General features: G+C 41.6%; 1 protein-coding gene across 9 annotated transcripts in view; it reads right to left on the bottom strand.

Moving 5' to 3' along the window:
- Positions 1 to 15,686, bottom strand: part of Ankrd44 (ankyrin repeat domain 44) — a 290,453-nt gene that overhangs the window by 82,655 nt on the left and 192,112 nt on the right. For 7 of the 9 annotated variants that reach the window (XM_031367511.1, XM_031367509.1, XM_031367508.1 and 4 more), the window contains exons 11-16: positions 14,867 to 14,949; positions 13,657 to 13,774; positions 11,609 to 11,677; positions 8,907 to 9,047; positions 6,685 to 6,765; positions 3,001 to 3,112 (exon numbers count right to left, since the gene is read on the bottom strand). In XM_031367511.1, the coding sequence (XP_031223371.1) occupies positions 3,001 to 3,112; positions 6,685 to 6,765; positions 8,907 to 9,047; positions 11,609 to 11,677; positions 13,657 to 13,774; positions 14,867 to 14,949 (604 nt within the window). The remainder of the gene's footprint in view (positions 1 to 3,000; positions 3,113 to 6,684; positions 6,766 to 8,906; positions 9,048 to 11,608; positions 11,678 to 13,656; positions 13,775 to 14,866; positions 14,950 to 15,686) is intronic. The other 2 variants (XM_031367504.1, XM_031367512.1) reach the window with 1 other exon arrangement.

Raw genomic sequence — 15,686 nt, forward strand, 5'->3', positions numbered from 1 at the left:
TAAAGGCCAGTGCCATAACTTTAGACAAACTAGTTAATGCCTCCATGACTTGTATGCATGCTTACCTGCATGATTAGTGGCTGCTCCTTGGCCACGTGGGGTTCTATATCACAGCCAGTGCTCAGGAATTACTGGCTTCCTACATCTGCTGTGGCGGGAGCTAGCAGCACTTTATGCTATTCCCCCCTCTTTAGATTTTATGACCTCCTCAAGAAGTGGACATGCAGGAGAAACTTCAAGTAGTTTTCACAGAGACACCACAGCCTTCCTTCTTCCTCTCCTCCACTTTGGTCGATCCTGAGTCACCACATAAGACATCAAGCTACACTAGAACAGCATGGAAGAACCCAGGGACTGGTGGGGCACAGCTATACTCCCAGAAGTGAGAAGGTAGAAGCAGGAGGATTGAGTTTGAGGCCAACCTGTATAGTTGACAAAATTATAAAGGGGTCCATTTGGGAAGAGGACATAGATAACAGGGAGAAGTACAGGGGAACAGAGGGGAGGGTTGAGGAGGAAAGGAGACACAGGAACACATAGGGCTAACACACGTCTTAGGAAGGTGATCTGTTTATACCTTCTAGCCCATGATGCCATGGAAAGAGCAGCCCTTGAAACTGTGCTAGCCCAGCCTGTGGCCTCTTCAGATACCTTTGTCTAGAACTACATAGCTTAGCCATTCCAGAAGTCCCTCAGCTCACAGAAACTATGAGGCAGAGCACATCACTACTGTTGCTTTCAACTGCTAGCTTTTGGGGCGATTTATTACATATATAGCCAGAGTAACTGAAGAAGAACTAGGAGAAGAAAACAAACAACTAAAAAAAAAAAAAAAAAAAAAAAAAAAAAAAAAAAAAACAAACAAAACAAAACAAAACAAAAAAAAACCAGAAAACTGCTACCTATTCCATACATCAAACAAGGAACTCTTCAGTATTCACAAGGCCCTCTTAAATTCTTCAAGAATGGTGAAGGTAAATACATTTCACCAACCCACGCAATGAAAAACAATACAAGAATAACCCTATTTTTGTTTCCAAGCTGGGTCACTTTATATAGATTTCCCGGTGTTCCACAGTAAAAGAATTATAATAAGGCTGACCCTAAATGGAAGCAGCTAAAGGGTAGTTAGTTCTCTGCATAGTTCTGTAGACACTTGCTGGCTCCCTACCTTATCTTGTCTGTCTTAGTAAACCATGTACCATAGATATTTTGTGGTTCTTTAGTGGAACAACACAGGAAAGTAGTAGGGAAGGAAAAAAGAAATGAAAGTAGGATTGATTGGTTGGTAGGTTGAGACAGGATCTTACTATGTAGCCCTGGCTAAACTGGCTAGATTGACTAGGCTGGCCTTGAACTCAGAACCCACCTCCCTCTGCCTCCCAAGTACTTCATTAAAGGTATGTGCCATCACACCTGACACAAGTTCTTTACTTCTTAAAGAGGGTAATATGATAAGCCCAGACTGGCCTCAAACTTGAGATCCCCTTGCTTCAGCCTCCCAAATGTTGGATTTACAGGCTGTCTTAGTCAGGGTTTCCACTGTTGTGAAGAGACACCATGACCATGTCAACTCTTATAACAAAATGTTTCATTAAGGTTGGCTTACAGTTCAGACCATTACCATCAGGGTGGGAGGCATGGCAGCACCCAGGCAGACATGGTGCTGGAGAGGTAGCTAGGAGTTCTATATCCAGATAGGCAGGCAACAGGAAAAAGTGTAAGACACTGGGCCTGGCTTGAGCATCTGAGACGTCAAAGCCCATCCCCCAGAGATACACTTCCTCCAACAAAGCCTCATCTACTCCGACAAGGCCACACCTCCAAACAATGCCTGTCCCTTTGGGCTTATGGGACCATTTTCACTCAAACCAGCACAGAGACATATAAACATGTTCAAGGGCACTAAAGAAAAATGGCACGTGTCATCAGCCCACACAGACAGCGAGTTCAAACATTCACATACCCTGATGAAGCTGAACCAAGTGTGGTGTCAAAGTAGCAATTGTGACCTATAGCTGAATATAGCTATGAATGAACTTTCCTCTCAGCCTCACCAGGAAGATTTCAAAACATATTATCTCACATTACAAAGTCAGATTTTAGGTCTGGCTATATGGCTCAGTGGGTTAAAGTATTTGTTGATCTGATTTCAGTCTGAACTCATGTAAATAAAGTTAGAGCAATCTGATTCCATAAAGTTGTCCTCTGTCCTTCATATGTGCTGTGACATATGCACAGACACACACACACACACACACACACACACACACACACACCCGCGCAGACACACAAGCCGCCTTTTCCTTCCTGCCCTTCCTACAGGCTGTGTCTCCCGTATGTAAAGCAGGGCTCTCTATTTGCTGTAGTCCCCATCATGCCTGCCTGTCTTACACCTGAGCTCACTTCCCCCTCCACATTTCAAGTCACTGTGGGCATTTGAATTTTGGGTCTTATAACCAAAAACCAAGAGAAGAATTCAGATTTCAACACCCTCCCCCCCACCTCAGGTATCTCTTAATCATTTGATTTTTTTTTTTTTTTTTAAGTTCAAATTCTGTTTTTGTCCCTTGCCAGTGTCTTTCTTTCCACTCCAGACATGGGACTGGCCCAAATGAACCCATGTACCTAATGACTGAACAAGTCAAGTAAGTACTAAGTTACAGTACTGTTTGTGAGTACTGCAGTGTTAAGTTCTTTTCTGGAAAGAGCTACTTGGAATAACTAACACATCCTAATTATCTTTAAAACAAAACCCATATCTACACACAGATCTAACATTCCTACCACAATTACTGCAGGTGAGTCCACTGCCTGTCAGATGAGGACAGACAGGAATAAAGAAGTCTACATCCCATAAGGTCTAGCAATTTTTTTCACTTAGCAGAAAATATCTTCCCAGAAATTCCTAGTGGTGACTGAACGAGGTGGTGAGGGTGGCTGCTGAGACTTCGGGGCCAGTACTATGCTGGATAAAAATGAACAGACAAGACAACTCACCAGTTCTAGACACTGTCTATGGCCATAGGCAGCAGCATAGTGGATGCTATTGTAGCCTTCCTTGTCCCGGATGGATGGGTTTGCATCATTTTGAAGCAGAAATTCTAGACACCTGTAAACATAAAGATGTAGTCTTAGGAATGCCTCTGGGGCAGAAGAGATAATTACCACAAACCCCTCTATTGTGGATATTCCACAAAGCACCTTGAGAGTGTGAAGGACCCATTACAATAAAGCTTTATGTGCTGGGGTGCGGGGAGGCCAATGCTCTCTTTGTCTGTCTTCATTTCATCTTAAAATAGCACTTCTAGAAGTCGGGAAAGCTTTAGAACAAGTGGGTAATTAGGCGTCCTTTCCCCCTTCTTATCCTAAGGTAGAGATCATATCTGTCATCAAGATTAATGGATAATAAGAATATGATCTCTGTGTTCACAAGTCTCAAATGTAATAAAGGAGTGGTCAAGCTCTTGCAACTGGGAAAGCCCAAATGGGGGAGAGACTAATTCTGACATCACTATTGGAAGTGAAGATTAAGTTGTTAAAAAAAAAACTGGAAGTTTAAAATAGATTAAGAAGAAAAGAACCTGAGAATAGGTGGAATAATAAAAAGACCCAAAGAGTGGCCAACCACTTAAAAAAGCATGGACTCATTCAGGGGTTACACTAGAAGGGAGAGCCTTAAGCTGCATCAGCAGGACTATAGATTAGACGACATTATGAATTTCAAAAGCCTTTTCTGGCATAGTTGTAATTTTTCTGAAATAGTAACAACATGGGCCACAAGCATGTCCAACTTGTGGCCCATGGTCTACGTGTAGCCAAGGGTAACTACAAATATGGCCCGAAGCAAAAGAGAACGGACTAAAAACATTTCAAGGGTTTCCTGCAATGATAAAATCATGTTTGCAATGTCAAGGGCTAAATGCACTTGGCAGAGGAGCTTGGTTTGACCTTTGCTGAAGAGCCCCAAGCCCCAGAACACCAGCACCCTGGGGTACACAGAAACCCGACCTTTGCTTTATAAGAGACAATAACTAACTAGCTTGTTGTAGTACCATTTCCATCACCTTGAGACAAATGTGTCCCCAGCAAGTCCAGGCTGATTCAGTTTCCTACTCTTGTCAAGATTTGTTAATTTTGACTTTTTTGAAACAGAATCTCATATAGCCTAGGCTGGGCTCAAACTCACTACTTACTGAAGATGACTTTGCATTTCTTTTTTCTTTTTTTTTTATTAGATATTTTCTTTTTTTACATTTCAAATGTTATCCCCTTTCCTGGTTTCCCCTCCTAACAAAACCCCTAACTCCCCCAAGGACCCCCCCTCTGCTCACCAACCCCCCCTCCCGCTTCCTGGCCCTGGCATTCCCCGACACTGGGGCATAAAGCCTTCATAGGACCAAAGGCCTCTCCTCCCAGTGATGACTGACTAGGCCATCCTCTGCTACATATGCAGCTGGAGCCATGGCTCCCACCATGTGTATTCTTTGGTTGGTGGTTTAGTCTCTGGGAGCTTTGGGGGTACTAGTTAGTTCATATTGTTGTTCCTCCTATGGGGCTGAAAACCCTTTAGCTCCTTGGGTCCTTTCTCTAGCTCCTTCATTGGGGACCCTGTGCTCAGTCCAATGGATGGCTGTGAGCCTCTACTTCTGTATTAGCTGGGCACTGGCAGAGCCTCTCAGGAGACAGCTGTATCAGGCTCCTGTCAGCCAGCATTTGTTGGCATCCACAATAGCATCTGGGTTTGGTGATTGTATATGGGAAGGATTCCATTTCTAACCCTCCTCCTTCTCCCTCCCAAATTCTGGGATTACAAGGATGAGCCACCAACTAAGCTTGGCTCTTTGGGTTTTAAGATTCTAAATATAAGCCTACCTATTAAATGAGATTTTGCTGTGGGATCTTTCTATAGTTTACTCATAAACTTTGAAGTTACATTTACCTACCTTTGGGTTATGGCCAAAAGGATTAAAAAGATAAACTAGTTCTTTAATTTCTACATAAATTTGTAAACACAATCTACTTGCCATCCTTATCTATAAAATACTCCAAAATAAGTTGAACTTCTGCTAACGTCCTTCTCTCATGCTGTTTTTGGTCCTTCACACCTTAAAAGGAAGTGCTTTTTTACTTGGGCTATTCAATGTCCGTGGATAGGATCCTGTGCATGACTCATTGTACACTGAATGTAGCTCTTTACATAAATCATTCACGAGGAATAGCATTCTATGGATACACAACCCCCAGCCTCTGTCTGGGCTACAAAAAAAAATAATCATTTGATATGCTGAATTTATAATTTGGAAAATATTAAGAATTCTGCCCAGAGAATTATTTAGTCCAGAACATAGCTAAAGTGCATGACAAGTGTACAGATACAGCAACAGAAGCACCATGGAATTTGAGTATTCTCCACTCAGCTCCTAAGGAAAAAAAAAGGAATCTAGTGTTCAACTGGTAAGGCTTATCTTTCCAATTCCCAGGGCTAACTGGCAGTTCATCCACTTGAGATACAAAATCAACAGGTCCTTGGCTTGGACAGATGTGTGGTCTCATTTTGCAAGAAGGAGCTCAGGGCTACAGTTTCTGGCCCTTCCTCTACTGATTTTGCCCGCCCGCTCCCTCCCTAGTGAGCCTGGGCAGTCACAGGGCAAGCCTGCAACTCAGTGAAGAAAGGGAAGCTTCCAGAGGTAACTTTAAATTCTCTGCTTTTTTAATATTATCCTTTTAAATCTCGATGTATTAAGGTGAAACTCAGCCATTATGTTTTCTTCATAGCAGTGTCTGTCCCTATCCCAGAAACACTCAGATATGTCCTATAACCTGCACTAGGGCTATCCTCTGTGTCCATAGCTTAGACCCAGGGACATGAGGAGACAGCAGAAGGGGCAGTATAGAGGCCTTAGAGTGAACACAGCACTCAGACATGGAAACTCATCCCTCTGGCAACTTGAGAAGAAAATAAACACATTCTGGACCATAGCCTACAGACTCTTTGGGCACCATGTCCCTAGGAGATTGGGAGGGTGAGGCACAAAGTGGTTCACTTGCTTGTTCATTTATTTGATAGTTACTGTACTAGCTAAGTGTCGGGCTCACCACTGGCCACAGATCTCTGCTCTGTTTGTGATTGGACTACAAAGAAGTGGCCCTATGTTGATGCCCCTGAGCAATGGCAAATGCTCCAGACCTTTTGCCAGCAACAGTGATGCCCCTGTCTAAAGCCAGTTAGGGGCAGGTGAGGTGAAATTGGTCAGGGGTAGCTATTTACAAAAAGCAGGAGGTTATCTGTAAGTCAAGGGTCTGAGGGGAATTTCACACCAAGATCTGAAGACCTTTATTTATAGAATCTCATAAGTAGCTCTCCCTAGGTCATCAAAGTAGCCCCTAAGGTCCCAAGTGAAATCTCAGCATGTCCCTATGGCATCTGAAAAATGACAAGAGTCAGATATGATATTTAAGACCTAAGGCTGCTGGCCCATCGCAGTGGTCAAAGCAAGCACCTAATTTTATAAAAAGTTCCACACATAAGAACAGTAGATGGATGGATGTGTTAAAGGTGAGCCCATATCCCATCCCTTCCTTGGGATTCCAAACAAAACCCCCAGTAGGAAGACAGGCATGTGGCAACCCAGAGAGACAAAAGAATATGGCATCCTACTCCTACGCTCGGAAGAAACTTACAGTGCAGCGTCTTTTTCCTTCATTTCCCTGGCTCTTTCAAGTTCTTCTGAATTGTCATGGGCATTTCCTAAGATCATCTTACTGTTCAGCATAGGAGATAGAAAAAAAAACACAATTTTTTAATTAACAACTTGTTGATAGGTTTTGCACAATTATATCTCAGTGATTTTTATCACAACCCCAAAAGGATACATTGGTTCTCTCCAAGGCCATCCAGGAAATCTATTTTTCTCCCAAGGAATCCAACTGAGAACATCATCACACTTTCTTAAAACTTCTCCCTAGCTATGAGTGATTAAGACCAGAATCAAGTTGCCTACCTCACTATAGGCACCCTAAAACTTTCCAAGTAGAAAGAAGCGAATTAGTTCCACCCCCTACCATACCCTCATGCTTTCTGGCCAGCCTAGCATCTCACATCCTCTAGGGGATTCTTGATCTTCATCTTCTAAAATGACTCTCCATTTAAGATTTCCTTTCTAGCTCTTAAAACATGAAATATACTTGTTCCCTAGCCCTTCCTTTGGCTGATCTTTCCCCAGTGTATAGCACTGCTCAATTAATAACTTGTATAGTTATAAGATCCCAAGTATGTCATCTTATTAGAAAAATATTTATGTAAACATAAATGAGGCTGGGCCATGCCTGTTCATTTGGGTGCATATGTGTGGGTACACATACATGTGGAGGCCAGAAGTCAACTTTGGGCACCCTTTATTGAGAGCCATCCACTTTGGTTTTTGAGACAATACTGTTCATTGTTCTGCAGGTCATCTAGTAGGCTAGTTTCACTGGTCAGCAAGCTGTCATCATGCCTGGATTGTTTTGTAAGGTTTATTCTTTTATTATTTTTATTTACATGTATCTGTGTGTCTGTGTGAGTGAACGTCACACGTGTGAGATGCCATCCTGTGAGAGAGATCCCTTAGAGCTGGAGTTATATGTGATTGTGAGCCAAATGAACGTGGGTCCTCTGAAGAGCAGCGAGCTCTCTTAATTAATAAAATGTATCTCCAGCTCAGATGCCTGGGTACTTGTATGTAGGTTCTGGATATCAAAATCAGACCTCATGTTTGCATGGAAACATTTTATCAACTGAGATACCTCCCTAGCCATGTGTGTGTATATACATGTATGTATTTATATATATTTGTTGTTTGTTCTTTAAGACAGAATTTCATGTAGACCAGGCTACCTTCAAACTATCAGAGAATGGACTTGAATTCTTGATCCCCTTCTTCCCACTTGCAAAACGACACCTCTCCTGGTTCTTCATAAATATTGCTTAAACACTGGATCACAACCTATTACTAAGTGAAATCAATTATGTTGAAGTCATCAAAAAAAGATAGAAAATATAAAGTATCCCATAAAATAAATGTGAATATGGTTTGTGAGATTTTTTTTTATTTCTCATGTATGAACATGTATATGAACATGTGCATTAAATCATGATATAAGATTATTTCTTATTTGGTTCACCCTCTTAAATATTTGAAAGGGCTGGTGGTATAGCCCAGGGGAAGAACATATACTTAGCTTATTTACATGTTAAACTTGAATGTTTAGATGTCATTGTTCTAGAAAAGAAGCCATTACCCCTTACCCAGAATGCACCACAGGGGACAGCCAAGAATTCAACAATTGTCATGCAAACTCATCAAACTCTTCCTATGAGTTTAAGAACTACCTAAGCTGTGGGACCACGCTCCCCTTCCTTACAGTGTTGTAGACTATCCGAGGCTGGACACCTACAGTCCAAACAGATTCACAATAAGACATCCCTCTTCTGCAGCTGCTGAATGTTCATGTCCCGGTCAGGGAGAACAGTGCCTAATCTCATCACCAAGGCTGCATTCACTGGGAGTTATGCATTGGTGGGTATTTTTTACACAGGACATATATATTAGCAGATGAAACATTTACGTGATAATGGTGGAAACTACTGTGCATGTTAAATAAATTCCAACAGATTCCCAAAGGACTAGAAACCCCGGGCTTGACAGGTCTACTTGGCATTGAACCCAAGGGCGGAGAAGAAGGAAATTACGCAACAGTGTGTAATAATCAAACCTAGAGAGAACGGGGAAACCTGGGGTAGGGACGACCCTCCCCTCTGAATGAGAGATTCCTCGTGTGCAGTTTCTAGGAGGCAGTGTGAAGAAACAGAACAGCCCCTGCCCAGCTCTACCAGAGACGAAGCACAACAAGGCTATTTTTACTTTCTATCCATGTCTGACGCAGCAGCATAGTGCAGAGCTGTCCGTCCCCAGTCATCTGTTTCGTTGACGTCGGCTCCGGTGGTCACTAGTGCTTTGATACAGTGGAAATGGCAATTGGCAGCTGCATAGTGCAAAGGGGTCCTGGAAGACAAACAGTGACTGCTATTACCATCATCACTATTTTACTCTACTCACTCTAGCAAACAGACTCATCACTAACAGAAGTGCTGGCTGCAGTTGTCTTGCTTACACTCTCAGTGTGTGGAGGCTGAGGGAAGTGAAGCCAAGCTTGCAAAGATATGTGGCTCCTGGCAAGGCCAGCCTCAGTGGCACTGTCCTTTTGTTCTATTCCTAGTGCCTATCTCAGGCTAGAAGCTATGCTATTTTTGTCCATAGCAAGACTGCCCCATGAAGAAGCATCCAGGTCATCTTCACTAAGACCATTCTTAGAGACTTCTAGGGAAAGGTGGGGGTGGGGTATGTAAGAGGAAGGGGGATAAGAGAGGGCAATGGAGTGTATAAATATAAAGTACGTACTATATGCGTGTATGAAAATGCCACAATGAAATCCATCATTTTGCATTAGTTAGAGTGCGCTACTGATTTTTTCTTTTACAGACCATTCTTAACTCTTACAAAGCCTCTTCTAGTTTCTGGTTGAGTATTCAAAGGACCAATCCCCATCTAAGACAATCCCATTCTAAAACCATGCATCTTTCCCCCATTGGCAAAAGGTGGATTTCTCAGCTTAGAATTGAAGGCTTTCCTGAGCTGTCTCAGTTTCTTCTACAGACCGTCTCTCATACCCATGCACATTATGAACCCACTGATGAACACAAACTGGATGACAAGGGTCCTAGATCACGTCCACAGCTCACCTTCACTAGTGAGCATTCTCCCTTCCTGCCCGCCAAGCCACACCCACCCTTCCTCATCGAGAAGCTAGCTCTCTGTGTGAGAAATAGGAAACAATTTATATTACTTATTTTTAGTTTCAATTGCTGACAGTCTTTTTTTTCTGGTGTGACTAGCCAATATCCTGGGAATAATAAACAAATAGAACACTAAAATTAAAGTAACTTTAGCTCAGAAATTTTTTTATTAGTTTTCAAGTATTTTTTTCATTTTATAGACAACTTAGGGTTCTTTTACTTAGGGCTCTTTTCAGTCCAAAAGGAAGAATTACAATTATAAAATTAGAATATTTTACATATTGGATTGCTTTTAATTGATGGGACTGAAAATGGCTAGGCATCAGCAGCTCTGATGCGGCTTAAGGACAAATAGGAAGCTAGATGCAGGGATATTCGCCTATGACCCCAACACTGGGGAGGCTGAAGCAGAATTGTGAGTTCAAGGCCAGTTTAGACTACAGAGCAAGACCCTGTCTCAAAACTCAATGCAAGGTCTATGGATCTAACTCGGTGGCAGAGGGCTTGCCTAGCATGTGCAATACTGTTGCTTTGAGGACAGGCAAGAGAAAAAGAGAGGAGAAGAGGTGTGGGGAGGGAAGGAAATGGAAAAGAGAAAGGGATAGCTTTTGTTTTCAGGAGACAAACCAGATGAGGAAAAACACCACTAGTAAGGTATGGTTATAGAGCATTCGGGTTGGAAGGGGACACAGAGGAGGGACAGTCCCGTATGAATAACAAGACAGTTACATTTTATCTGCAGCTAGGAGTCAACATCAAAATGCTGGGGGCAAATGGTAAGGACTTAGAAGGAATTGCTAGAGGGAAAATTATGTGTATATACACACCTACATACAGTCATGTGTCACATGTGTATGCATCCATATGGTCATGTATGACAAGCAGGGTGTGTTTAAGGAAGTGTAGCATTAGATGGTTTTGTCATTGTATGAATAAAAACTAGATGGTATAGCCTAATACATATCTAAGATATATGGGTATGTGGTCAAGTGTGGTCAAGTATTGAGTTAAATGTTGTTACTTGGTATATGACTCTGTGTGTGTGTGTTTGTGTATGTGTGTGTGTGTGTGTGTCCCCATTCACGAACTAATGGCATCATGACAGACAGTTTGACTGCACAAGGGGTTATGAAGGTAAGAAAAGTTCTATGTTCCAGTGGTAGTTTGTGTTTATTTAGTATTGCAAACAACTACAAATTTATCTCAAGATAAAATGCCCAATACAGAAAAGAAATTTGGTAGCTCTTCTGACCATATTTTAAATTTTTATTTTATTTGTATGTCTGTGTGTCTGTCTGTGTGCCTGTCTGTGTGAATGTCTCTGTTTGTCTATATGTTTGGGGAGTTGGGGAAGTCCCAGAAGCCATCACTAGACTTCTAGAGCTGGAGTTCTATAGGCAGTTGTGAGCTACCAGACTTGGGTGCTAGAAACTGAACTCCGGCCCTCTGCAAGAGCAGCACATACTCTTAACTGCTGAGCCAACTCTCCAGTCCATAGTTCAAATCTGCTGCGCTAAGCTGGTCTATTCTGTTCTTTTTCTAAAACATATCCAGGTAGGCTTTTTTTTTTTTTTTTTAAATAAAGCAGCTGAGAGAGTCCTTAACTTGTGTTTCCTGTCAGCTTTGTTCACATTTCCCTACAAGGAAGGGTTGCCTTCTGAGTTTGGAGTCACCCCGGTTGTCCAATGGTGACCATCTCAATGCTGAGGAGAACAGGGCTTCTCAGTGGACTATTCCACACTCCTCTTTAGGTCCTGGAGACATACATACCTCCCACATTTGTCCTTTTTGTGAAAATCTGCTCCGCTGCTCTGCAAGAGCTTTATACATTCTACATTGCTGGAAAGACAGGGAAAACATAATTAGCACGGTCACGGTTCATTACCGAGATACCTTCAGAAAGAGCTGCTTCCCACAGACTATGGGATGAGATAAAATGAGAGCCTCAGATCCAAAATTCCACTAAGAAGAAATAACCTGGACGCATTCCAGGAATGCTGCATTGTAAGGATCTACATTTCTTTTCTCAAAACTAATAAATCAATAAATGCAAGGGCTTTCATGGAACATTTTCAACCCAATGACTAAGGAATTTAATGATCGCTACATGATCAAGCCCTCTGGTGATAGCCTCATCACTTATCCTAAAATTCTTTTTCAGAACCATCAGGAGTTTATGAAACCACTTCAGCCTCTAACAACTCCGTGTCACCTTTAAACAATGAGGCAAAGCGGCTGAGCACTACCTTCCATCACAGCATAATAAATCCTCACAATAACCATTTCCACTTGATTCTCCTTAATGGAAAAGAGACAGCTGCATTTCCCTGTCTTTGTAACCCAGGTAAATAAATGTCCTGGACCAACACTGAAAATAATGTAGCAGACTGGAGCACGGTGATCATTCAAAGAAGCTCTGTCATTCACAAAAGCAATAAATCACTCACAACAGAGGAAAAGGACCCACTGAAGTGAATTTTCTTCCTGTTGAAGGGCATGTAGCTAATATTCATTCTAATCAGCATTTCAAATATAAACCCAGCATGGTGTGTTGCCACATTCTGGGCAGGTCTCATATTAGGCATAACCATCTATCATCATTCTAAACCTGAAGTGCTAAGAAGTGGCCCAGAACATATTGTTTTATTATAATTTAAATAAGAAAAATGATCCTGTTAATGATAAGCCTGAGCCCTTTCTACATCTACCTTCATAGCTGCTCTTCTCAGAGAGCGAGATGTAAGAGCCACAAAATACATGAATTTTTGAAGGCACATATGAATTGGTACAGCACATCAGCTAATACACAGCACCTATCTCTTACTGAATGGTGGACGGAAAAGGAGCCAAGATATAGGTGAATTCAAACTGTGTGGTTCATGACTCTCATTTGGTTTGAGGACTGGGGTTGGGGGAAGGGGCTTCTTTTTAAAAAATACAGTAACTTGTGCTCACTTCAGCAGAATACAGTAACTCCAGATAAGACCTAGTTCACGACTCCAGGAGGGACCCATGGAAATAAGGGCTTTACCGTTTCATGGTTCATTCACCTCTGATAAATAGGTAATGTCTTTGGTAACACCCATGACAAATGGAGAATTCCTTAAGCACTAGGAAACTGACTTAAAAACCAACACCTTCCCAATACAAGGCCATCTAAGAGACACTATGTCTGGTCAGTATGTGGCCATATAGCAACAATACATTGATCAGAACTTTGTTCTAACCATTGATATACAAAAGAAAAAAATCTGATGAAACAAAGCTCTTTACTACAAGGAAAAAAATTCAAGGACTAAATCATTCTTTTCTTTTCTTTTATTTATATTTTATCATTTTATCTTTAGGATTTCCTTGGCCTTGGTTCACCTTTAATCATTCTATAATTTCAAAGCTCATTTTTATTACTAAGTATCTATGAGCATAAATGGATTCAACCCTTTATCCTCTTAATCACCACCTATCAATTGGCAACAAAGAAGGGAAAACTTGAGAACAAAGTTCAAATTCATTTCTTTTGGTAGAAAAGGTGCCAAGTAGATATCTAAGAGTAGCTTGACATCTCACGGCTGGGGTTGATGGGAGAGAGAGAAGGGTACAAGGCCCATGAGCTACCCAGGATGGACTGTGTCTTTTTCTTTGGAAGCAACACAATCTGAGTGATGTGGAAATGGAGCTAGTGACACTTGATATTTGGTAGAAGTGATTGTGACCCCCCATTTACCAAGAAAATTGCCTTTGGTACACAGGCAATTCATGTCAATTAAGATATATGAAGTCATCAAGTCATGAAACCATCGTCACTCAGAACTACTCACCCTCCTGCAGCAGCGGCGTGGAGGCACGTTCTTCCAAACGTATCTGGGGTGTCTATTTCAAAGCCTGCAGACAGCACGTGCTCATTACTAAACAAGGACACTATGCTATACTTTTGTCCTAGTTAAACCACAAGAAACACCGCAGAGACAGAAAAAATCAGTTAGTAGGAAAACCAGAAGGCAAGCAATTGTAGTCAGAAAGAGGTTGTCATGGAAACAAATGGTAACTGCTCAGGCTTGGCAATTTTATAGGAAGCACCATGAAGTCAAGGAGGATTTATTTTTTGCTTTCAGCCCTCGGTGAACCACGGCCCCATTTTTTCAATCCCAGGATAGAAATTTATGAAACCAATTTGAGATAAGTAGGGCAGTGGACAGGCAGACAGACATGTGAGAAACATGGAAGGCAGGGGGACAATCCCACTAGGCATTTCCTTAAGCGCTCGTCCCAACCTTCCCGTGGGTCTAAGATGTGGGAAACGCTTTCATGCAGGGATCATTCTTAAGTGTGCCAAAGGCAGTGAGACCAGAATCCACCACAGGCAAAGTACTTAGTGGAAGAAATATGCCTCTGGGATAGCTAATGAATTAATTCATAAACAATCTTCACCCTGCAGGCTTCTACACCACTTTAGAAAGCCTGGGAAATTCCTAATATATGGAGATTGGCAGAAGCAGGGATAAGAAAGATCAGCAAAGCTCCAAAGAAGGCTGGTGGTTCCAGACAGCTCCGCATTAAAAATATAAAAAATTTAACCTTCTTGGACGGGGATCTGCCTTGATGATGTTTCAATGCACATGGAATTGGATGATACCATGATATTTTCTATGACTGAAATGTTGGAAGAGCAGGCCATTTTCTTTTGTCGAAAAGTATTAAATGTTAAGTCACCAATTTAAGCCTCAAAGATTTTTTTTTTCTTCTCTGATTTGAGATTCTCAAATGTAAGCTCTGGCCATTACCCACACCCAACTCGGAACCACAAAAAATCGGACAAGACTCTCATTCTAGGAAGCAACACTGGCATCCAGATAGTTTTGACTTCAAGGAGGGCCAGGAGCCGTCTCATGCAGGCAGGCATGGAACCACCTCATTCTGCCAAGGAAAGACAATGGCCATGTGCAGCCAGCCACTGACACCAGACACCTAAAGCCATTTGGCTCACGGACAGGACACATCAGGCCTGATTGCTGGCACAGATTCACTTACCAGATGATAACAACTTCCTGCAGCAGTCAGAGTGAGCATTTAGGGCAGCTAAATGTAGGGGGAACATGCTATGGATTCCACACCTAAGGAGAACAACAACCATTCATAGTAAACGATCCCAAGAACAGTTACTTCTTCCAAAGTCCTCTATTGAAAACGCTCACAAGGATCCCTGAAGTAACTTTGTCACTTTTCCATTCAATAAATAATTATACAACCATTTTCTACCTTAAAATAAGATGACCTTGGTTCTAAAATTAAAAGCCTATAACCATAGGGATGTGTGCATATATATATATGTATATATATATATATATATATACTATATATACATATATGTATATATATATATATATATACATATGTATTGTGGACATATGTATGTATACACACATATTTGAAAAAGACCTGTTTCACATGAAGAGTTAAACATGTATGACCCTCTTGTTTCTTTCAGCTTAGTTGCTGAAAATCTCATTCATTCATTCACTCATGATCTTAATCATTTATCTATCAGTTCCACAGGTTACTTGGCTTACTGCCAAAGCTAATAATGCTAAGCAAGGTAACTCTCAAGTGGAGAAAGCAACCTATTTTATTTCTTGATTCAATAAATATTTACTATTGATCTAATATGTTTCCATGTTTTGTTAAGAGCTAATAGTGGTTGTATTATTAAAAATAAAATGTTGCCGGGCAGTGGTGGCATATGCCTTTGATTCCAGTGCTTGGGAGGCAGAGGCAGGTGGATCTCTGAGTTCAAGATCAGCCTGGTCTACAGAGTGAGTTCTAGGACAGCCAGGGCTACACAGAGAAACCC

This window comes from Mastomys coucha, unplaced genomic scaffold, assembly GCF_008632895.1.
Source record: "Mastomys coucha isolate ucsf_1 unplaced genomic scaffold, UCSF_Mcou_1 pScaffold14, whole genome shotgun sequence".
Taxonomy (NCBI): Eukaryota; Metazoa; Chordata; class Mammalia; order Rodentia; family Muridae; genus Mastomys; species Mastomys coucha.